The sequence below is a fragment of the Salminus brasiliensis genome, chromosome 16 (assembly GCF_030463535.1).
Source record: "Salminus brasiliensis chromosome 16, fSalBra1.hap2, whole genome shotgun sequence".
NCBI lineage: Eukaryota > Metazoa > Chordata > Actinopteri > Characiformes > Bryconidae > Salminus > Salminus brasiliensis.
The window spans coordinates 28391118-28415845 of NC_132893.1; the positions used below are offsets into that span (position 1 = coordinate 28391118).

General features: G+C 41.2%; 1 protein-coding gene across 1 annotated transcript; it reads right to left on the minus strand.

The window, feature by feature from the left end:
• Window positions 1–1259: 1259 nt before the first annotated feature.
• On the minus strand, window positions 1260–24063 carry grin3a (glutamate receptor, ionotropic, N-methyl-D-aspartate 3A). The gene is made up of 9 exons (XM_072658880.1): window positions 23302–24063; window positions 10753–11354; window positions 6561–7611; window positions 6299–6444; window positions 5343–5458; window positions 3470–3621; window positions 3201–3365; window positions 2968–3038; window positions 1260–1596 (listed from the first exon to the last, which is right to left on the minus strand). Exons 1-9 carry the CDS (start codon window positions 24061–24063, stop codon window positions 1260–1262), a joined length of 3402 nt encoding a protein of 1133 aa, XP_072514981.1.
• Window positions 24064–24728: the final 665 nt, after the last annotated feature.

Here is a 24728-nt window from a genome sequence, read left to right on the forward strand (position 1 = left end):
AAACAGCAGGCAAGTCTTGTGGGTTTTTCAGGTATGCAGTGGTCAGTACCTACCAAAAGTGCCTCAACACAGCAACCAGTGGATCAGTGACCGGGTGATTGGGCACCTTGATTAAGCTCACTTCACAACAACAGGACTTTAAGGATCTGCTGCCAGATACCACAGAATGCCTTCAGAGGTCTTGTTGAGACCATGCCTCAAATAGTCAGATCTGTTGTGGTGGCACAAAGGAGACCTACTCAATATTAGGCAGGTGGTGCTAATGTCATTGCTGACCAGTACACACATTATTTCTGAAGGCATTAGAGAGCTCTTTGGATCTCATCATGGTCATAACACTCACTTCAAGTGACAATCAAGAACAAAGCAAGCTAAATGTCTGAGGTTTAAGTAAGACAGGCTCCTCCAGAATCCTCTCTGATGATGTTCTAATCATCTGCAGCTGATGTGCTGCACCTGATTCTAACTTTGGACAAGTAGTAATAAATGTGGGGGTGTTCTAACTTCCTCCTCACAAGAAAATACATTTCTATTCTATTAACTACATTTTAAAGGCATTTCCTTGGTTTTATGTGGTTAGGTATTGTACATTATCTCCCAATATTAATCAAATAAAGCTCAAATGCCCATCAAATGTTCATTCAGGGGGTGTCCTAATTTTGTTACCAAACCAACTGCAAGGAGAACGAACAACAGAAGATCCACCTTCTCAAATTCCAAGATCTGTGAAAGCTCTTTTTAATCAACAGGCTGGGAACCCTTTAGCATTTGACAGTAAAGACTCCCCCATTGCAAACCGAGAGACAGCAATCATGCTTTCCTCTATAAAACGGTGTAGCGCTTTATATCAATATGCAGGAGGTGCTACCACACATCACACTTTGACACCTTAAATAAACAGCTGTCGCTTTGATACACAGAACGCTTTCCCCCTTGGACAGTCCCACACGAACACAGACTACAGTACCAGTGAAAATAGAGCTCTGGGGAATGCTCGCCGTCTCCACGTTTCTCACTCTTTCGCCCATTTGCATCCCTTTTCACATATTCAGAGCAGCAGTCGGTCCGGTGTGAGGTCAAAATAAATAAATAGAGAAAAATAACGCTGCCTTTTAAAAAAGATGTGCAGAGGTTCACACTGAGACAGCTTTGCTCCCTCAGGACGTGAAGCTAAAATAATCCGCCATAAGGTCCGAGTCTTTGAATGCTGCACGAGAAAAGTGCACAAGAGTCGAGCCACAAAAAGAGCTCCAAAAGCTCTAGGGCTCACTTGCCATTTTTGTTTGCTGATACTGCTCCAGTTCTTTTTTCTTCTTCATGGCTAGCTGCAGCTGCTGCTTGATGATCTGGATCTGTGACTCCAGGTCCGTCAGCTCCTGCACTATGGGGTTGCGTGCCAGGCCCAGCAAGTCAGTTTTCCCGTTGGAGGTGGCCTGCAAGGGAAGCTGTCTCTTCACCTGCGGGGGAGGGAGCTCTTTGCACTGTAAACACTCCAAGTCGTTCTGCTGCGTCTCCTGGTTGGACGGGTGCCGCCGAGTGCAGATGGAGTTCTCGGAAGCGTTCCACAGTGGCTGTTGGTTATTTCCGATGTTGCACCTTTTCACAGAAGTGAGAAATGAAAAGAATGCTTTAACCCAAGTGTCTACAAACATAACCCTTAGAAGTAGAGTTAGTACTTTCCCTTTTCTAGATGACGTATGTAATGTAATTACATATTTACACATTTAATTACTAAATAAGTTACTTAGTGAAGGTACATTCGATTATCCTACTGTGCTTCAAATGGGTCTTTGAGGGATGCCAAAAAGGAACCAGTTTTGGTCACGTAAAGAACCAGAGATGTGTGCGTGTGAAGTACCTTCGTTTGATATAAAGGTCCTCTACCAATTTAAAAAACCTTTACATTCATCTACAGTGGCCTCTGTCAGGGGGTGGATATACTGTAATAGGAAGCTGATGTGTTAAAAGCAAAAGGAAAAATGGGTCGACAAGGTCAGAACATCTCCAGAACATCAGGCAGGTCTTGCTTGTTCCCTAAATCACCTAAGGCTCACTGATGTGATCCAAGAAGGCCCCATCTTACAACTTACAGGATTTCCTGCTTACTTACTAGGATCTACTGCTAATGTCTAGGTGCCGGGTACCACAGGACACTTTCAGAGGGTCTTGTGGAGTCCATGCCTCCAAGTGGGATCTTCTCAATATTACATAGGCATATTTATATAGGTTTTGATAATGTCATGGCTGGTAAAGAGCCTTTACCATCAAGAGAAGGTCCTTTAGACCTTTAAAAGGTTCTGCACACTCATACATCTCTATATGAACATGGCTCGTCATGGACCAAAAAGTGGTTCTTCTATGGCGTTGCTCAAAGAACCTCTTGAAGCACCTTTATTTTTAAGAGTACATTATTCTGTATCGCCTACAGGTTCAGGTTCGCCATTTTGACCTTTTCTGTTTCTGCAAGACTGGCAAAAGTGTAAGCTTTGAACTACATCTCTTCATAGCTGTCTTGTTGAGCATGATGTTGCCTCAATAAGGGAGCTGTAATGGCTGTTTTGCAAGCTGTCTTATTATATAGCCTTCAACATTTGGTCTTTGAAAAGCAAACAAACTGGCATTCAGGAGAGTATGACCCAGTAATTAGATTTTTACCTGGTAATCTATCCAAATTAGTGAGCAGACATACTCCAGACAGTCTGAAATTGATTCTGGCATGAACTCAACATCTATTAGTTCAAAATACCACACTGCATTCTGTTAGCTGCTGACATTCATATGGTTAATGCACAAGCAGAACAGTTCTTTTCCTGGATGTGCTTTAGGACCAGAAGGTGGTATACTGACCACAATCGTTAAGACATATTTCAGTGTGGAGCTTAGACCACTCAGTTTGTTGTCTTTGGTGTTAATTAGTGGGGAAATGAATGTATTCCAGTGCATGCTGTGCAATAATTAACTCCTTACCTTTTTTCTGGTTTCGCAACAGTCGCTAATTTGTCTTCGCTGAAGGTCGGGTTAAGTGCTCGATGTAATCTCTGAGGGGACAATCATATTATGTGTAATAAAAGAAAATGAAGAAACACCACTTAGCAATATGCTAATGCAGTTACCTTTTACCCACTCACAGTTCCCTTAATTCTGCAATACATTACTGGAATCCAATGAGATTACAGAGAATATCGAATAGGCCGACTCACTTGACTGGTATGAAGCCAGTATGTGTACTGCGGCTTGTTCTGCATTCTGGGGATCACCCAGCGATGGACAATGTGTTCAGCGATGGTGGTGAGCAGAGACAAGGCGACTCCCACGCAGAGCATTACAAATAACCCTGAGAAGTGTTTGATCCCCATTTGTAAAGTCTGGAAATCATAAAATACTCATCAGTTTATCCTGGAGTGTACACACAGCCCCACAGAGCCCCAAACCCAGCATCACAGCAGTTGAAATGATTGAATGTGCTTACCTCTGTGACAGCAAAACTTCTTTTACCACAGGGCACCACTTTGTACCATTTATCATGAAGCATGTCCATAAATCCATCTGACTTGTACTGACTGACCAGCTCTGAGATGTTTGAAGTCAGAGGGGAGTTCTGTTTGAGACCAATGCCATAGCCTGGGAATTATACGATGGGTTATGAACCTGGAGTAGATGTAACTATAGCATGCAGTTAACTACCTTAAAACAGTTGTATGCCATTGTTACTACAGACCAGTCCAATACTCAGTGAAAAAGCTGCGCTGTCATGCAAAGACCTTGTATCTCCAAATCAGCAGCATTGAACTTCCAATGGAAGTCAATGGAAAAAGATTTTATTCCAGGTCACTTTGGAAAATTGGTCCATTTATTATGAAATTCTGACACAAGGAAAAGAACAAGTGCCAGATTCACATTATGTCAATTTGCTCGTTGGGACCATGCCTTCAGCTTATGATGGTTTGGGAGCAGACTGTAAAAGAGGGACGATAACTGAAGAATCTTGGGCTGGAGTTCAGGTGGCTTCTGTCTTGGTAGAAAGCCAGTCTCCCCTCTGATAAGTGGACCCAGAAATGATGGATGACAGGGTTAAGAGGGAGGTAACAGGGAGGTGGATTGTTGTGCAGACTTGTTGTAGAGACATATACAAGTTAGAGATGGAATTTAAAGGACGTCAGATTAGGGAGGGAGGCTTTCTCCCAAAATATATTTTTGTCCAGAAAGGAAAAAAACTAAACAAAAATGGAGATAGAAGGTTTTTGGCCAACAGCAACAAAATATTGGTTTAGATAACAGTGGAAAAAGAGACAGGTCTAAAACAGCACAACTTTTCTTATAGTGCTACAAAATATCAGCAAAGTACTTCACCGTGATGACAGAAGGCACATGTAACTAGCTGAGTATTATAGTAGAACTGCAGTTGCTTTAGGGCTGGCCTGAACAGCATTTTATAGACTAAAGATACACTATTAACTATCATTTTAATTACGTTTGTTTAAATAAATTCTGCAGGTGGCAAAACTGTATTAACAGAGGATTCTGGTGATGGTGCAAATAAACTGAAATCAGTTGTGACTATATTACACGTTTCTGTCTGATGTAACAGATGTAGAATAATGTGTAAGCCCATAATGCAGCTCATTCGTTTATCCAATAAGCATCACTATTCTTACATACACTATATGGACAAAAGTATTGGGACACCTGTTCATTCACTGTTTCTTCTGAAATTAAGGGTATTAAAAAAGGAGACACAGACTGTAAAATTAAAAGTCACTAATACAAACAAAGTAGAAACTAGAATACTTTCAAACTGAAAGATAAAACTCTCCCACCGAGTTTTTATCAATATTCGCAGGAAGGTTTATTAAGACCTGATGTTCATTTTTGACTTAAGTATTAATCTGTATTGTCTCTCAAGCTAAATTGTAAAGCTGATAGCTACATAAGAGTGATTTGGTAACAAATTATAAACCCATTTGAGCAATTCAAAAACCAAATAGTTGATTAATTGCTGCATTAATAGACTGTTCAACAATCAAAACAGTTGTTGCAGAGCCATTCCATATATTAACAGTATCAGTGTACCTCAGGCATAGGTTGAATTGTTATATATCAGGTAAAGATACTTTTGATATTAGTAATATTAGTAATATTAGTAATTAGTATTAATAATTAATAGTCTTTTTTTAATTTCTTATTTTTTTACATTTAAGGTGAAAAGAAGAGTTGACTTAAATAAATAAAAGCTACTGTTTTGTATGCCATACTGTTGGCTATTCATTTCTTGCTAAGAGCTTTTCTGAGTTTTTGAGTCCAAGAATTTGCATAAACGAAGGAAAACACACTGATGTACTTGCCTTCAATTGCAAATGGCTTTCCCACTGTGAGAGTTTTGCAGTCAGCATCAATAGACACTTCATAGTCTAAGAGGGCTTTGTCCATGATGAAAGCATCTAGTTTTTGAGGATCAGCTCTGAAATTACATATAGAACATGGCTATTACACACAGACAGTCACTGCTGTAGAAAGCTCATGCAGCTGATTTAAGCATTGACGGTTCTCTCAAAAGGAGTGCGCTATCACAGAGGCAGACTGTGCTGCTTTGACATGTACATCTGTGATTACAGAAAACTTCGAAAGGCAGTGTTGACTTTAATGTGTTTCACAGCACAAAGCATCTGTTCAATGAAATGTCCACATGGCTAGATGGTAAACAGGATTATGCAGGGGACACATCAAGTTTCTAGGGAGCAGATATGTACAAATTAATCCAGAGCAATTTCAAAAGCATGTTATCTTGGAAACACAGGTTGTGCTTGGATTTTAGGAAAGACCTGCATTACATTTTATGCACAAAAAGGAACTGTCCTGAACTCCAGGATGGCTGTGCTGTTTGGGGGATTTATAAAATACACATTTGCAATATTTTGGAAGCACAAGGTGTGATTTGAGGACAAGCAGAATCCCTATGCAGAGCTTGTGAAAGATCAAAAGGGCGCTCTGAGAATTATCCATACTAAAACAGAATGGCAAAGCACAAGCTCAGGCGATGCGATCACTGGAAAACTGAGGAAACTGGGGGAAAACAAGGACATTCTGGGCCCCCAACTGCAGTCTGTGCACCCTATGTGTATTCTAATGTAATATGTAAGGTTCATAGCTATTCCTAAGTAGGTACTATCCATATTCCTATGTCATATATAACACTAGCTTGACATGTAGGACACAGTGGAGGACAACTTTAGAACATTCAGCACATTCACTGTCAGAAGCTGTGATCGACATCCCTTTTGCTGTAATGATCATGACTCACTTAAGGTGGTCTATTCCATCGGGGGTCGTAGGAACATTATAGCGCCTCATGTATTCATGCATCTCCGGAAAGCTTTTTTTCACGTAATCCTCAGCGCTGCTCTCCCGCACAGTCCCGAATCGGAAGCCCTGTGATGGATGGTGAAGCTTGAAGAAGAGAACCATTACCATTAGTACCGGCATCGTTTCTGAACTTAAGACATGTGATATTCACCCTTGAGTCATTTGGAAATCGTTCCTAGGAAAAAAAATAACGCGCTTACCTTCGGATCGTGTATACCTGAGAGCTGCTCGTAGGTTTTTTCTCCGACCATTACGGCAGCGAGATTGGCTGTGTACGTAGACAGACAAAACAGACAGAATATGGCCCAAAGGTTCATGAGAAATCGGCCTGTCCAGCACTTTGGTGGCTTAATGGCGGCTGTCCTTCCGAACAAGATGGCATAGCAAACGTTAAGTGCTGAGGAAAAGGAAAAGACGCGATCCCTGTTCCTTCCCTTCGGGGTCATCCCGAAAGGGCTCTTCCACTCGTAGAGGGTCAGAAATACAGCGGTCACATGCAGGGACACGAATATTCCAAGCCACATACTCCAGTGCAGGGGCCACATGAAGGCTCCGATTGGTGCAGCCGTGTCTCTAGTCCTGACCAGGATGCCCAGGCTGGTGGAGAAGAACGGGCTGGTGAAGTCGATCACCTGACTGCGGGCCGAGTTGATGCTGAAGGAGGTGACTGCCAAATGCGCCGCCCCACTCATGAGGTCCCCCACCAGACCCGTCCAGCGGCCGTTCTTGTAGGCGCCATATTTGCCATCCCCAACAATGTAGAGGTCAAAGTCGAAGCCCATGTCCTCGGCTAGCTTTTCCAACAGGTCAATGCAATAGCCGTAGCAGCACTTCTTTAGCTCCATGGGCACAGAGTCGTTGCCTCCTTGTAGGCCCTGAAAGAGGCTATCCAGCAGCGCTGTATTGTTCGTTAGTGGGTCCAGGCAAAGCTGCCCTGCGGGGCACTGGCCGTCCTCATCCACTTCGCGGGTGAATACAAAAGGATGCTCCACTAGGGTGACTACCCGCAAATGCAGCCTTGAGGAATGCCTCCAGTCGCCCCCAGGGTAAGATTGTCTGTTGGTGGACCAAGCTCCATAGTCCATCACTACCTTTCCCTGCTTCCAGCTACCGAGCCGAGTCCACATGGGGTTTCCTATGGGGTCATGCTGCAGGTTCCAGATGAAATGATGGCTTTCAGAGATAACAGTAGATTCCTCTCGAACATGAACGTAGCCACTTAACCCGTCAAATGTCGTGTTGGCCATGAACCTGGAGCAGAAGAAAGGATGGCAATTTCAGTACCCTTGTCTTTTACTTTTCTACATTTCCCACGATATTTCAAGTTTTTTCCCTTTCCGTCTTTGTGAAACAGCAGCAGCCGAGGCAGAGCTAACACTTGTTAAATCTGCAATAAGAATGGAGCTGAGTATCTGTAATGAAGCCCCTGTGGCAGTTGGACAGGACAAGCTGGAAGGTTGCATGACACTGTGCACCTTGAGAGGCTCCAATTGATATTCTGCTTCTTTGAGTGTGTCAGCTACCTGCATAGTGTCATGCACTACGGCTCTTTGTGTTTTTCCCTGGCAGAATTCTGTCTTCTCTCTATGATAATACTTTCCATCTTCCAGGCTGTGCTTTTTCATCTCTTCTGGGCTCCTTCATAAAGAGCGCTTTTTTGACCTCCATCACATCCTTTTCCCCTTAGAGTTAGAAGATCATCTTTGGACAATATATAGGTGTGAAGTATTTCAGAGATTGTAAGGAACCATTACATTTCTAATATCACACAGCTTTTTTTCTCCACCTAACCAAAACCCATGAAACATCTAACACTTCTGTATTTATGTGCGAGCATGTGCACCCTTTTACCAGCATATCAAAACCTAAAAAAAAGCTTCAGCTCTTTTCCCTCCAACATGAAGTGTTTATTTGAAAAAACTACTTCTCAGGTAAGGCCAGGGGCAAAATGTTATTCTGTGCGGTGCTTCAAGATAGCCTTGTGTCAGAATAGCACTTATCTTGCCTGTTGTCATGACAGGACACGGTCAACCATTTCGTATTCCACCAAGTTGCCTGTGAAATGTATGGAAAAGAGCTGGCAGGCTCCAGACATTGCCCAAGGCATTTCACAACAGTGTGTGATGCTGCTTTATCAAACTGTGAACTAAGACTATTGTGTGTTGTATGTGTTCAGTTGTTTTCAGGAATGCTGTGTGACAATTGTAATACCACCATGTCAGTGGCTTACAGGCGTTGTAAACCAATCACCTGCCTAATATTGAGTAGGTCCCTCTTGTCTGACCATTTGAGGCCTGACTCCACAAGACCTCGGCAGGCATCCTGTGGTCTATAGCACCAATACATTAGCAGCAGATCCTGTAAGTTGTGAGGTGGGACATTCATGGATTGCATTATTGAGCCTTAGGCGTCCATGAACCTGTCACCGGTTCACAAGCGGTTTCTTTCTTGAAACATTTTTGGTAGTTACTGACCACTTCATACTGGGAAAACTCCACAGGACCTGTCTGATGTTTTGGATATAATATGAAGATATATAGATACAGCTGGAAAAAGTGCCTTTGTTTGAAAACATCTATCTGGTTTTTTAAGTTTTAGACACCGTTTCTGTTTTTCCGGTGATAGCAGAACATCTTGCATCAAAACATAGTTAATCCAAAAAAATAGATGTGGAGAACTAATCACTGAGGTGAGACTTCCAGCACTGAAATACTACTGTTTTTTTCCTCACAACTGTAGTAAGTAAACGTTGCTGTCAACCAGTTTTTGTGTCTTTACTGTCTGAAAATCGGATTATTATCAGGGGCTGGATTTTGTTCTAAGAAAGTGTCTTAAGAAAGCCATTCTTCTAAGATTAGCTTTTTCTGAACTTCATTCATAAGAAAAGTTGAGCCAAATTGTTATTCTACTAGAATGTTCTCAATTTAACTTTTCTCTTAAGAATTTAAGCAATTCAAGAATTGATATTCTTTAAACAGTGTTCAGAAATGTAGTAGAAGATATGATGTGACAAATCAACGTTTTACCTCATTAATGAATGATAATATAAGCTGCTCGAGTTGCTCAGCTGACTCTTTGTTGAAGTTTTCCTCCATGTTGTTTCCATGTGGTAGGCTAGACAGAATGGAGTCACATGACAACACATGCGGTTGTTTGTTCCACAGCGAGGAAAGTACTAACAGATATTTAGAAAATATAAATAATCGATGTAAGCGAGATTAGGTCAATTAGAGGTTCTAAATGTCTGTTTTGCATAATTCATGGGTAAATGCCCAGCCCTTATATAATAAAGGCAACCAACTGCAAGAGTACAGAAGGTTAGCTTCTAAAACGACCAGTTTTAACAGTGACTTACTAAAATTTTGAAAGATTAAAAGGCGAGTTTACAAGGAGGATTTGTCTTGTTGGCTTTTCCTCCACCATTACTCCAGATGTTTTTTTTTTTGTGTGTTAAAGCTTGTGTTGATTCTGCTTTTGCTACATTTTGCTCTCCACTGCATGAAAAGTATGATAAGCTGTAAAATTCAGTACAAGGCAACGTTACAAATGAGCTACATGAGAAAACCCACAAAGAGTGTCTTCAGAAAATTCTAAAAGTATAAATAAGACTTTCGTAAGAGAATATTTGAGAACTTATGAGAACTAATGAATTAATAATTTTAAGTGTATTTCATCATATTTATTACCCTTTTTCTTAGAAAAGCTTTTATGAATATGGCCCCAGAACTAGAACTGTGGTGGAATCACAATAATAGACTCAAGGTTGTCCTATACTGTAGATAATGGCACTGGTGTGCTGATCTTCTACGACCGTAGCCCACCAGTGCCAATATCTCACAGTTTGGCACTCCCTCTTATGTCTTTTTGCATAATTAAAACATACCTAAAGCATATGCAAACACTAAAATTGAAGATTTATCATTTCTAAAATGGATCAGTGGCAATCAATAGTGGGCAATCAGCAGCATAAAGGTGTTGTGTAGGTTTGATCCTCAACTGATGCTATTCTGCTACTGGCTACGCTCCTGACCAAAATGAAATGAATGTCCTAAATATACAAGGTGCTATAAGGTGCTATTCTTGAGTGATGCCATAGAAGAACCACTTTGGGTTTCATAAAGAACCATTTTATGATAGAGATGTGTTAAGAACCTTTAAAGACTGAAATAAATCAATGAAGGTTCTTCACCCTCTCTTTTCTTCATGAAACCAAAGGTATTCCTTCTACCTAATCGCTCAAAGAACTCTTTGTATTTTTGTAAGTGTATGTGACTGTCATGCAGCAAAGCTTAAAACATTTTTGAGCCCCAATTTCTAAGCACAGAGTGCATCGAGTCAAACTTCAGACATAAGACAGCAGAAGAAAGAGGTGAGGTCACACATAAAAAATACCTGGACAGATATTTTCCTGAGGTAAGATTTTTCTCCTCAATTGCCATGCAGTTTGTGATGCCAGGGATGAGCGCGAGCTCTGGAGAAACCATGGCAGCCGATCCAACAGCTCTCGTGACAAGCTCCAAAGCATCCTGGACGTAGTGGTCCAGGGAGGGCTGGCTCATTCGCCCATGTGCAAGAAGACCCATCGGGAGCCCCTCTGTCCTTAACTCCTCCACGTTTTGGGAATCACCTAAAATCCAGTGATAGTCAGGCAGCATCAAGCCAAACTTTGACACAGTCGTAAAGATCCTCTTTATGTCCCGGATATCACATCCAAAAGTCACAATGGTGGACGTGGACTCCTTGATGGAGTCCAGATGACCCTGCAGGGATGTCTGAAAGTCCCCTTTGTTGCTGCTGTTGGTGGAGATGTTGACAACTGATCCCAGGTGAAATTTGGTGTTGTTGCGGAGCAGAAAGACGAATCTGGAAATGTTCAGTTCCTGACACATCACCAGGCTGACATCATACCAGTTATTAATGGACAGGAGAGAGAAGATCAGATCAGCTTGTGGAGTTGGGGGATTCTGCATGGCCATCTGGAAATGCAGGGAGTTCTGTGGGGTGAGAATGAGAGAGAAAATCTTTACAGAAAGATAAAGGCAGCTTATACTCTACCTCAAACCAGCAAGATGAGGAAAACAGCATTACAAATTTTAGGAGACTGTCTGCAAACACACATGCAGTTCAAGCTCAGTGTGTTTTACAACATTTGATCAGCGCTGTCATCTGATGTCCTGTAGCTTTCAGCGATCAGCCCCATAAATCCTTTTTATCAGCAGTTCATTTTATTTTCATACTTTGATTCATTAAAACTGATTGCTGTTGATTGTGTGGGGTTGCTGTCTGTATACAAAGAGAGTGTGAGCAATTACCTGTAATAGCATGCCATATTACGGTTCAGTAACTAATACAATTCAGTGCACTACCCAGTTTTGTGTTGTGTTTTAGATGCTCTGTCAACAATTTAAAGTCAGGCCAACTTCAATTGAAGCAGTAGCTGATAACAGAGCATTTTCTGAGTTAACTCACCGTAGTTTGGTCAAAAGTTCTCCTAACTCACATTTTTTAGTTCTGCTTCTCAGTTTGTTCAACAATACACATCAAGTTCAGCCTCAAAAACAGATGTTTAGCCTGAAGCTCCTCCCTCTCAATCTGTATACTGTTTATTCCCATCTGCGGGATAGAAGCCCTCCGCCACAAGACGTCCCCAGACTGGCAGGCTTTGACAACGGAGCGCTGAGCTCTTGATAGGACTTGAACTTATGATCTCACCACTCTTGATTAGTAGGCAGTTAGATTGTAGGGCCACTCTAGAGCTGGGAAATTGCACTATATCTTAATTTCTAAGTGTGGTCCACACTCACTGTGAGGCAGTCTTGGGCTGGAGTTCTGGGTGGCTTCGGCTGATGTATTTATTTATTTATTTATTTATTTATTTATTTATTCAATTGATGAGACTTGAGACCAAGCATCAGTTTGGAAAAGAAGAAGGAACTAGGGTGGTGATGGGTGCAGATTTTCATCACAAGAAGGTAAGAGGAGAGGAGTGGTTTATTCAGAAACTTAATAATGCAGAGGAGGGTGTGGTCCTTACTATTCCTTATCTCCATAAAAACACAGTCCTGAGTATTACCTTCCCCTTCTTTCTTGGACATGGAAATGCACATGGTTGTGTAACTGCCTGCTTGTCAACAGATGGGAGATCATAAGTTCATGTCCCATCAACACCACAGCCATGACTCCATGGTCAGGAGTCTGAAAATTGGACCCCCCCCCTCCATGTGATGGGGGAGTTCTAAATTGCTGATGGGAATAAACAATAAACATTGCTGATTGAGAGGAAGGAGCCACAGACAAAAGATCTTCATCATTTAATATTTATTCATTTTCAGCAGGAGCTCATTTACTGACGTTTTTTAAGCTTACCTAAAAATGTGAGTTAGGAGAGTTGAGTTAACTCCAAAACCGCTCTGTAATCAGTTACTGCATCCTTTTAAGCTGGTCTGACTTTACATTTTTACAGTGTTCTCTGATGATGTTTCAATGTTGGTTAAATGATACTAGTTCTTTAAAATAAGGCAATGTGTAAATACTTAAATAACATCCCAAAACCCTGATAGAGAGTTTTACACATCAGATACACACTTACAAATGAGTAAAGAAGTAAATAAGTAATAATCAGACATCAGCCTTTAATAGCTAAACACTAAAAGTCTAGTACATCAGAAGTATAATGCTCAATCAATAACCTCATATCACCCGACTCAGAAGAACAAGTCCTTCACAGAGACGGCGAGATGAAATGCTTAGCAGATCTGTTTAATTTCCCTCGGGAGCTGTGTTTAAGTGACAGCAGAAAACAGGCTAATGGTAAGTGATTAGAGAAATGTTTTTTCACGGATTTCTTTCAAGAAGTCGTAACAAAGGAAAATTTTATTTTCACTTCATAAATGATTATGAAGAATACCACACGGGCACCGTCTACCCGAGAACAGCAATTACCAACAACAACCTTTCTGAATTTTTCAACAGTTGTCTAATCCTGAACATTACCTGGTTTTACCTGTGGACGTCCCCGTCTGATTAAATGTTTGCAGTGAATGACTAATATTCAATCTACATCACCCACGAGACAAAAGCTATGTTTGACATGCGCCACAGCTCTCGTGATGAATTTGGCCTGAGATGGTTTTGTCTGTTTGATAAATGCTAATTAGTGGAGCCGGTTAAGCTTTGCTTCCTCACTAAAACTGTCAAAACAATCCCCTGATGGTTAATCACTGAGGTGTTCATTTTATTTACAATGAAAAGCTCTTTTAAAAGCCTCTCACATTAACTGCTCACCAAACATAAATCAAAGACTATTGGAATAAGACTAAAGAGGACCTTGCAGTGTGCTGCATCCACTGACTGGTTACAATTGGGTCCAAACTGCACTATTTGCACAGTAGACACCCTAAAGCAGGGGTATTTCATTAATATCCAATTATAGATAGAGGTCCAGTTCGAGAAAATGTACTCAAGCCAGGGTCCGGAACATGCAGCTTTGGTATGACATTTTTACAGTATCATAACCATCTCAGAAAATATCACTGTTTTACTGTATCATTTTGTTTAGGCAAACATGCATGGTATGATAACCATACATGTTCATATCATGGTATAGCTAAACTGGTAGACTGCTGCAATCCTACTGTATACTGAATAGCCCAGTAGTTCTAGCAACATTTTATATAGTCAACAATTGAAGGTCAAATCAAATATACAAATTCAAAATACAATTCAATATTTAAAATAATATTTATTGTCTGTTTTCACACTGAACTGGTCAAATTGTAAATTCTCATTCTAAATAAATGTCGATTCTTTTTTCGTTTAAATCAGCGATTTTTACAAGAAGATGGAAACCTGTTACTGTTTTCCTCAGTAAGCCCCGCCCCTCCATCCTTTTTTATTCTTCTGCCCCCTCCTTCTGAGTATGTATGTGTGAATAACACTCCTCATTTATCTTTCTAGAGCTGCCATCTGAATTGTGAATTCCTCTGACTCGCTTTCTGCTCCGACCGCTCCCTTTGGCTTTTCCCTGTATCCCTCGATCGAGTCGCAGCACTTATCATAATGCACAGATCTGATAGGCTGAGCAGCGTGACATGGGATTTTTACAACACATGCACAGGTCTGTGAGTTTCCTGGGTCGCTAAACCTGTACTGTAAAGGCTAAAAAAAAAAGCTGGGTCGGATTATGATTATTAGTGACCTCTGCTCTAAAGTATAGCTTCTACAACGTGTTTGTTGAGTGTTTGTTGTTCTATCTCTTTTTTGGAAAAGAGATTGTGAATGTGAATGTTATTTAAAAAGATGACACCAACTTCTTTAAACCTTTAAATGGTTCAAGCTCTTTCATTTTTAAGAGTGTCTGCTCAGTGCAAACAGAACCAATGTGTGACCAACTATCCTCAACATGATAAGGTAAAGAATTTATAGTAAGCTATAAATAGTAAGACTTTAAGGTTTGTGGTCACTTTCATGAGTAATTACTAGGGATGCACCAATTCAGCTTTTTCTGTTGCAATACAGATACCGATACATGGACTTTGTGTATCGGCCGATTCCCGATACCGATCCGATACCACTATGATTGTTGAATTAATAAACCATATACCGGTTTATGACTTAAGGCATCAGGATTGACGCAATCATTACTTTACTAACTTAAAACAAACTATAACAAATAAACACTGATAAAAATGAACCCAATTTCTGTTTATTGGCCACTAAAATTAATAACTGTGCTGGACCTCGGCACAGTGTTGTCTGGGCTCAGGACTTTTATTCTGAAATTTATCTCCTTATATGAAAGACAAGCTGGATTACTCGCTGATAGTTGATGACAGGTCGAGGGTTGGATTAGGAGGCTTGCTGTTTGCTATGATATGTGTATGATGTCTGTGGGTTACCCTCATGCGAGAATTGGATTCTGTGAATGGATCGTTTTTTTGGATCAGACTAATTACCCGATACTGATACGATAATTATGTTAGTATCTGGACTGATATCCAATCCTACAATCGGACCTATAAATCCCTAGCAATTACAGGTTATAGGCAATAACCTGGTCCAGGGCTGATTCTTACTTTACTGCATAGTTCTCACTTTCATAGGGGGTATGTAAAAAAACACAGTATACAGAATTATGCAAATCTCCAGGGTGGGATTTTGCAAAGGCATCTCATCACAAAGATAAATTGTTAAATTGTAAAAATGCAGCATTATGTGATAATTGCTTTTTTGGGCTCTTGGGCTCACCCTACAGTTTGGGGGTGTAATTCACTTTCACTCTACTGCTGTAAATACAAATTGTGCTTTGAGCGCCCCCTCATGGACAGCTATAAAAGTGAATTTGTTGACAAGCAAATATGACTTGAGTTAGGCAAGCGCTGCGCAATACCTGCTAAATATCTCATACAGCTCCAATAAAGATCCATAGTCCAGTAGCAGAGTTCTGCCCTGGAGTGGCAATGATGAGCAAAGGAGCCATTCTTCGTATTACAGTCAATGGAGCATTTATATGATTCTGAAGCTGGTTTTTATGGTAATTGCTTCAATAATGTTGCTCTAACACTAAAGCTGAAGCTATGCTATACAACCTTTGCTTGAATTTAGCTATTATGTGATTCTGAGGTGATGGTTGAAGAGCAAGTCAAATCAAGCAGTGTGTGATATTCAATTGGCAAAATAATCCATAGAAATCAATCAAATAACTTGATACCCAGTATGTTTAGAATCTGTTAGGGCTCTAGACGTGGTATAGTATCCAAGGCCTAAGATGCTTTTGAGATCCTAAGCCCAGAATCCAATCACACTGGATTATAAGTAAATATTAAACATGCATTAAAATACATATCAGTTATCATCATCGTGTCAGATATCCTTCAGCAGCTTATTCTTCCTGTTCAGTTTAATCTATTACAAAACAGTGACTCATTTCTAGTCCCTTAATCCTCCCTATGTTTCTTTTAGAAGTTGGAAATTGCTTTTAACTGTCATGTTACATTTGTGTTACATGATGCCAAGACACCAGTGTCTTATAATTACCCACCTCTCTAGCTAACCATGCCAACCCATATCACAGTAGACCTGGTACAGATCCTGTTCAATTTTCATCTTGATACTCTGGAATGGCAAGATGCTGCTAAACTACTCAAATGCTATCATTTTAATGCTCTCTTATGTGTCAGGGAATATCTCATCTGTCAGGGATGAGGATTTTTCCCTGGCAGATGAAACATGATGAACATGAAACAAAGACACGGTTGGCAGATTTCTTGAAGCAGTGTTTAGAAACCTAGCACTTCTTTCTGCCTTCAGTCGGCACAGGTCATGGATGTAAATGGGAACTGCCACGGTTTCAAACCAAACGCCAAAGGTCAAGAACAACCTTCACCCAACATTCACGGGATTCATTTTTATTTGGTCATTTAATGGACGCACCTACAGGCACCTTTAATCGAATTCAATGTGCACCAGCTTTTACCTGGACACATGTAAACAAAGACCTGTCTGGCCAGAAGATGGTGCTAACTTCAAGTGCTCTGACCGTCTGGAATGTGGCCTGTAGGGAATTTGCAAGAAAACACAGGAAAAGATGGGGGCAGGTTTAATATAACCCAAATTACATGTTTACATACTTTTGTAAGACATATATATGCATGATTGTTAAATGTGGAAATTTTGAGGGATGCAAATGTGCACTAAAATATACTTTTAATGTATGTTTGTTCCTTAGGAAGTCAACCTAAGACATCTGCGTAGCTCTATTTATTGCTCAGGATTAAACAGGATGTTTCTGTTATAGTGCCTTTAAGATATACATTACATATTAAAACATCTGTAGGTGTGCTGAGCCAATGTTTCTTCTTTAAAAAAGGGTATTAATAGGGAGCTTGCACCCGCTTTGCTGAAGTAACAGATTGTACTGTTCTGGGAAAGCTTCACACTAAATGTAAGAACATCCTGGATCCCAGTGGTCCTGGACGGAGCTCCATCACTCAAGAGAATACAGTTCCCCTGCTATACAACCCAATGATAGGGGTTAATACCCCTGTAGACTGGTGACTTTAAGATCATTCCACTGGTAATGTATTTCTATGGAGATTATAGTTGTGTGAGCACTACTGAAAACCTGTGTCAGCAATGAGAGCACCTTAAATTCACAAATTAGAGGTGGTGTCTTCATAAATTATATGAAAATTGACCACTTTTATACTTTAGGGAAAAACTGTTTACACTGAAATCTCAAGGAAGTCAAAAATAAATAAATTAAGCCACTTCTTTTGAATGTCTCGATCATCTGGAAGGCTGCACTGATTCATGTGCAGTTCAGTTGGACTGTTATGATAACTATTTTTGATTGTGTCAGAAATTATTGCAATAAATTATATTATTGTCATTTTAAGATCATTTTATGTCACTGATATAGTGATAATATGAGAATAATAATGCCTTTACACCCTTTTAAAGAGCAATGAATTTTAGGCTTATGAATATATTGAAATATAAATTCAATATCCAAAATAAACAACAAATAAACAATGTAAAAACCCTGTTTCAAAGGTTGACATACCAGCTCTTTCACATTAATGGGCTCCCCTCACTTATTTGGTTTAAAGCAAAATGTTCCCACAATGAAGTTGTGGAATGTGGCTTTTGAAACCATCTGGGTTTACTCTTCCAAACCTTCTGGCTGGAATTAGCCAGTTTTTAGGAGAAACAGCTCTTAGCCTCAAGTATCACGTCTTCACCTGTCGCAGTCCACTCTATATGTATGGAGGCACTGCTGCTGATGCATGACCATATACTGAGGTCATGTGCATATACCGTCCATAAGTCAATAACAGAATTATCGTGACAGGCCGACCTCCTGGCAGTGAGGAGCAGCACAATCTTAATAACTGCAATAACTACATCACTGCAAATGAGCAGCTAAACAGCAATAAACTTGTGACATATATAAACACAGGGACAGTCAAAAAGAACTGCTCAGAGGTTTCTTTGTCGCCTACTACCTAGGTCTTTATTACGGCCATTATTCCAGTGTTAGCCAGGTATTATTTGGGTGGTGGGACATTCTCAGCACAGCAGGGAAACTGGCATGGTCATGGCATCAGGCACAGAAAGCACCACCTGCTTGTTAGAGACTGTATTCTGTCTGTTGATGCACAGTTTGTGCTAGCCATTGTCTCGCTCTCAGTTTCTACCCAGGGTGTGATATGTGTGGGTGATGGACCACGTTCAGCCTAGCAGTGACATTGATGGCTGTAAAAGCTCAGCTCCAGTGCCTGGTAGGGCTGTGTACTGGCAGAAAGCTGGTAATATGATAAGTTTGATACGTATGACGATACGGAGGGGCTATGATTTAATTTATTGCATTACCAAAAAGGTTGTAGCATAAAAAAACACACCATCATTAGCGTAGAATCAGATTAAAGGAATTATTGACTTTTTAATCAACACTAAATAAACAACTGTTTGTGACCAAGCTTTGCATGTATTATTAATGAAAAAATTACTACTGTTGAAAACTGATACAGTGTTTTTAAGAATCAATACAGTATTGCAAAACATAATATCAAATATTCAATATATTAGTATTTACTTACACCCCTAGTCCTTACAGTGCTAAAAATGGTCCACCACTTCCCAAGTACTATCTGACCTGCTGTGGTCAGGGGAGAGTGACCACCATGGGACCACAGCAGGTCAGATAGTACTTGGGAGGTGGTGGACCACTTTGACACTGTGGATGGAGTATGAATAACAATGAAGAAAGCAGTGTAGTGAAAAAGTACTGTTCAACAAAATACGTCTGAGCAGGTCTGTCTGACTGCCGATGCACGTTCTGGGTTTTGACCCTTTTATTTCATTAAGCAAAACTGCAGCTTTCTGTTGGTCCTTAATAAACAGGTCTGATAATCTAATGGTGAATCTAAATGGCATTCATCCCTAATCAGTCTCTGGGGTTCCCAAACCAGTTGTATTACCACCACGAATACTGCAGCAGATGTTGAGCCCCCAGTTCATGCATATGCATCATGCTCCTCTGTGATTCATCCATTTACACAAGTCAGGCACCCAAAAATAACTGACAGGAAAGTCACCTGAGAACTTAACCACTACATCAGTGGTCAGTCCAACAAGCTCCTGCGTGATTTGCACGTATACACAATTCATGCGTGCAGAAATAACTAACAGAAAAACTACTTAACTACTCACACCATAAACTCACACCTAAGTATAGCTGTGTTGTTGGTGATGCTGGTGATACAATCAATATATTGTGATATATAGTGCTGTGATACTGTAAGCAAGCATATATTGTGATTTATTTCATTCAAATTAGTATAAAAACACACCATCATTTGCATAAAGTAGAGTACAAGACTGCTGTCTAGTGATCAGGGTTTAAACACAACACCAAATGAACCACTGCAGCTCTAAATGGTCCAGTGGACTAAGGTACTGCCACTCTGATCCAAGAATCACTGGTTCGAATCCCAGGTAATTCTGCTTGCCATCAGCAGCTGAGAGTCTGAGAGATTGGCTTTGTTCCCCCAGAGGTGAGTTCATGGCACTGACTGGCTTCACGTGTGTTGAGGCATGTGCTAGTCTGTGCTAGTCTTCACCCTCTGAGCGTGCTGGCTGCCCAGCCATGCTGCATCAGGCATGTGCTAGTCTTCACACTCCTAGTGTCGGAAGCACTGATAGTGAAAGGGGGAGTTCATGTGAACAGGGATTGCATAACTGGTTGTCCAAATTGATATATAAAAAAAAATGATATAACATCACAATATCTCAATATGTAGATATTTTCTTGCATCATTACACTTATGGGCAATTTAACATAGCCAATTCGTCTACTGAGTATGTTTTTAAGAGGTTACCAGAATGAGAAAGGATCATTGGTCAGAAGGGGTCACAACTTGGCACAAGGTGCAAACTGGTGTTCTTCGAGTTGTAAAATACAGTCCATCAGACACCATGTATTTCACATTCAACCACAACAATTACAGTACATTTGCTGTTATTTCTGCATTATAAGGGTGTGACCATGTCAATAACTCTTGTTATCTGCTTTTCTTGGTCAGTGCTGTTATGGGTCTGGAGACTTCCCCTAATAATTGGCTGCAAGGCAGGAATACCTCCTGGATGGGACGCCAGTCCATCACAGGGTACCACACACACCTATTCACTCACACCAAGTGTTTTACAACAATTTAGAATTGCCAATTCATCCAGCAGGTGTATTTTTTGGGAGGTGAACAGAGCAAGGGTCCAACCCACAATCCCAGGCCCCTAGAACTGTGTAGCGCACAGCGTACATGCAGAAAAACAGCTTACATGAATTTTGAACCATACTGTCGGCATAATCTGACATTTCTCATTCACTGTCTTTCATGGAAAACACACTCAGCAATCGAAACTAGACAGCTGTACGCATCCTATCTGTTTATATAGTTCACAGGTATTTCCATTCTTTTAATTAAATATGTATTTTTTAGAGCCAGTCTGAATAGTGTGTAATCAGAGCTCTGTAGAACCAAGATATCAACATCTGACATCAACATCTTGGACCTCCGAATTGAAAATCACACTGAACCTGAATATGCAAGTCTATACACTCTGAATATACACGCTTAGATTTACAGTCACGGCTCCAGAAGGCCTCAACACATAATCTTATTCATGTCAGGCCGCCTCGAGCCAACTGTAGCTTAGTGCTAGGTGATATTGACAAAATTCAATATCAATGTTCTCTCCATACATCACAATATCACTTTATCAGAGGGTATTTGAGTTCACCAGACCCAGACCCATATAAAATATGTATTTGCCTTATTTGCATTTCTTATTTGCATTTCTTTTTGCATAACAATGTTTTTTTTCTATTTGACAAATAAGTCATAAGAGTATCTTCTCAAGGTCGTGTCCACAAGCTACTGTAGCTGTAGAAAACTGAGCAACAGACTAATGCACAGTTGAGAAATGCTGGAGTTAAGAGGTGTTAACATTTCCGTGACATTCACATTTCTGTACACTACAGAAAAGTGTTAATTCCATCAGTATCTGGAGCGTTTCTACTGTTATGAACTTTTGGGAATACACCCGTGTATGTATGAGTATGAGCACTGTCTGAGCACATGAGTCTGGAGGTGTGACACTCTGCCCTTTGAATGTGCACTCGAGGGGTGCAGTTTTTCTTTGGATGGTTGTGGATGGTTGTATTCTGTGTCTGGGGTTCGGTTGTTTGGTTGTTGTGAATCACCGAAATCATTTGATTCACTGCTGTCAGAATCATCAGACCCTCTTGACCCATCAGTTTCCATGTCTTAGTTTCTGGGAGTTTAATCAAGGTCTTCAGGGTCTTTTTCTGAGCCACTTTCACATCTCTCAAATTCACAAATCTCCAGTGATGATATTGAGGGCATGCTGAAGACGGTACTGTTTCTTGGCGTTCATACTACACGTATCTACGATTACTCTGAAATAAGCTCTAAAAGAGGCTCAACAGAGAACAGTAATAAGCCAGCGTGCAATTTCAGTACTGATATTGATATTATTTTTAAATAATACTGATTTCAAAATAATTCAAATAATGAAATGAATTGAGAAACTCATGAGTACTATTTTTCTTTATGTCGCAATAAGGCCACATGCCTTTTCTGTAATTAATTTAAGGCTAAAATCCTGATGTAACATAAGTCAGAAGATCTATTTTGTAACTCATATTTCATTATTCTGTTGGGTCAGCAATATTTACTTATTAAAATATTAGAATTTGGTAAATGGTTTGGAACAAACCTTTACAAAACAAAAAACACTTTTAAAGTTACCTGGTTTTGAGTCTGCACCAATCACACCACAATTTTTTCTCAAACTGCCATATAACTGCATCCAGGGTGTTCAGGGTATGTTCATGTAAAGGGAAAGCTGTGAAAGAACCTTCCAGACCTTTTAAAGAGTTTATGAAGATGAAGTGACAAAGAACACCTTATATAAATCTGAGGGTTCACTGCAACCTTCACCTTCAAGAAGGTTCTTTACCAGTTCTTTTACACTCACAAGGTTCAAGGTATTTCTTAAAGAACCACTCAGGAACTTTTCGTTTAAAGTGTGTAGATCTCTCACATAATATTTTTATGAAAAAAAATGTGTGTATTATACTGAATGTGCGTATTTTGAAGACAAAAAAAACCTTTCTGACTTTTAATGGATTTTGGATCATTTCTACTGGTCCACTCATCATGAAATTACAAATTTAACATGAATTATTATGTCAAAAATATAAAAACACCAAAAAATGGAGAAAGCTACAAGATTCTTACACAACATCGTCAGGAGGCATGTGCTAGTCTTCACACTCCTAGTGTTGGGAGCACTGATAGTGAAAGGGGGAGTTCACGTGAACAGGGATTGCATAACAAAAAAAAAATGATATAACATCACAATATCTCAATATAGAGATATTTTCTTGCATCATTACACCTATGGGCAATTTAACATCTATTAAGTCATCTACCAAGTATGTTGTTTAAGAGGTTACCAGAATGAGAAAGGATCATTGGTCAGAAGTGGTCACAACTTGGCGCAAGGTTGCTTGTAAATGTTGCTGTAAATACAGTCCATCAGACACCATGTATTTCACATTCAACCACAACAATTACAGTACATTTGCTGTTATTTCTGCATTATAAGGGTGTGACCATGTCAATAACTCTTGTTTCTGAGTTTTCTTGGTCAGTGCAATATAATGTATAATAAATATAATATATATGATATGTGTAATATGTAATATCACGGTATGTAAATATCGCGGTATACCGATGCAGACGATATATCGCCCAGCACTACAGCTCGGTTCTCCTGAGATCAGCTGTACTGCGTGAGGAACCCTGGTAAAACCCTTGAACCCAGTCAAACCCCCAACAAAACAGGTCCTCCTACCTGACTCTGTCGCTTAAACTCCCTCTGAACGACGCTGACGACCGGAATCTGAAGCGACGTCGAGATGAACTCCAACTTCACCAACTCGTCCCTGTTCTGAGGGAACGCCATGATGGCAGCGACTCCCTGGACGATGACCGTGTGGCAAACGCTGTGGAGAAAAGAGACGGGGTCGGAGCAGACCGGCGTCGAGGAGGGGGAGGAAGAGGAGGAAGGGAAGGAGAAGGCCGGTAGCTCCCCAAGACCTGCCTCGACGGCCATTACTATCTCTAGCGACAGGTTGTAGGGGAGCAGACCGGGCATGCGGTTGAGCGTCTCGGTGGCCAGCAGGATGGAGTCCCTGGGCAGGAACGCGCTCTCCGTCTCCACTTGTTTGAGCGCGTTCTTACTTTTGGAACCTTTTTGGCTCGAGCCTCTACCCCTGACGGCCCTCGCGCCCAGCTCGTTCACGCTTTTGGCGACCACCTCTAGCTCCAGGTCGCTCGCGTCTCGCTCCCAGTCTCGCTCCCAGTCGCGGTCAGAAGTTTTCCTCCTGAGACCGGACTGCTGCTGCTGCTGCTGCTGCTGAAGATGAAGCTGATGATGATGCCGGAGCGCGCGCGGCTGCAGGTGCAGGGCTCCGACTCGAACCGTGTGGCCCACGAGCTTGAGCACCTGGCACGGCTGCGGGTGCGCGAGGCACGCGGCGGGGGCAAGAAGGAGCACGAGGAAGGGTAACAACAGCAGCAGCAGGGCCAGCAGCGCGAGCCCTCGAGCCGTCATTGCTCAGCGCGAGCCAGAAGTGTGGAGAGCTCGAGGTTGGAAGAAGGGGGGGTGGGGAAAAAAAGGACGACCACGACGTTGGGGGTCCAAGCGAGCAGAGCAACAAACAACAACCAGCAGCCCTCCGTTCGCCTCGTGCCTCCGCGCGAGAAAGAGAAAGACAAAAGCAACAGCAGAGCTCCAAAGTTGCAGGTAATGTTTCCGCGCGCGCTGCACGTGTGGCAAACAACAACGTCGTTTTGCATCTCTCTGCAGAAAAAAACAGATAATTCGTTTTAAAAGGGTTTACATTTTATTCTAAGTATTAAACTCGCACGTGCGCGAAAGGCGCAAAACGCAGCCGCCTGCAAAACGCTGCAACGCACAACTGGAAACGTTTGCATCCTCTGAATCAAAGCCCAAAAGCGACCAAAAGGAGAAAAAGGAAAAACAGTATCAGCGCCAGGCTGCACCGTGTCCGTGCTCCTGGCTCAGCTCCGGCGTTGCGCGTCACGCTCCATCCTCCCCAACGACGCAGGACATTTACGCACGAGAGAAACAGACTGAGAAGCTGGACAGGAGTAATCCAAAGCGCCGTGGAAATCCGTAAGGGGAGCCCGCGGAGGCGTCCCTGTGCTGAACTCCCACGGTGGCACCTGCACTGTACAAATGTTTGGCAGCGCGAG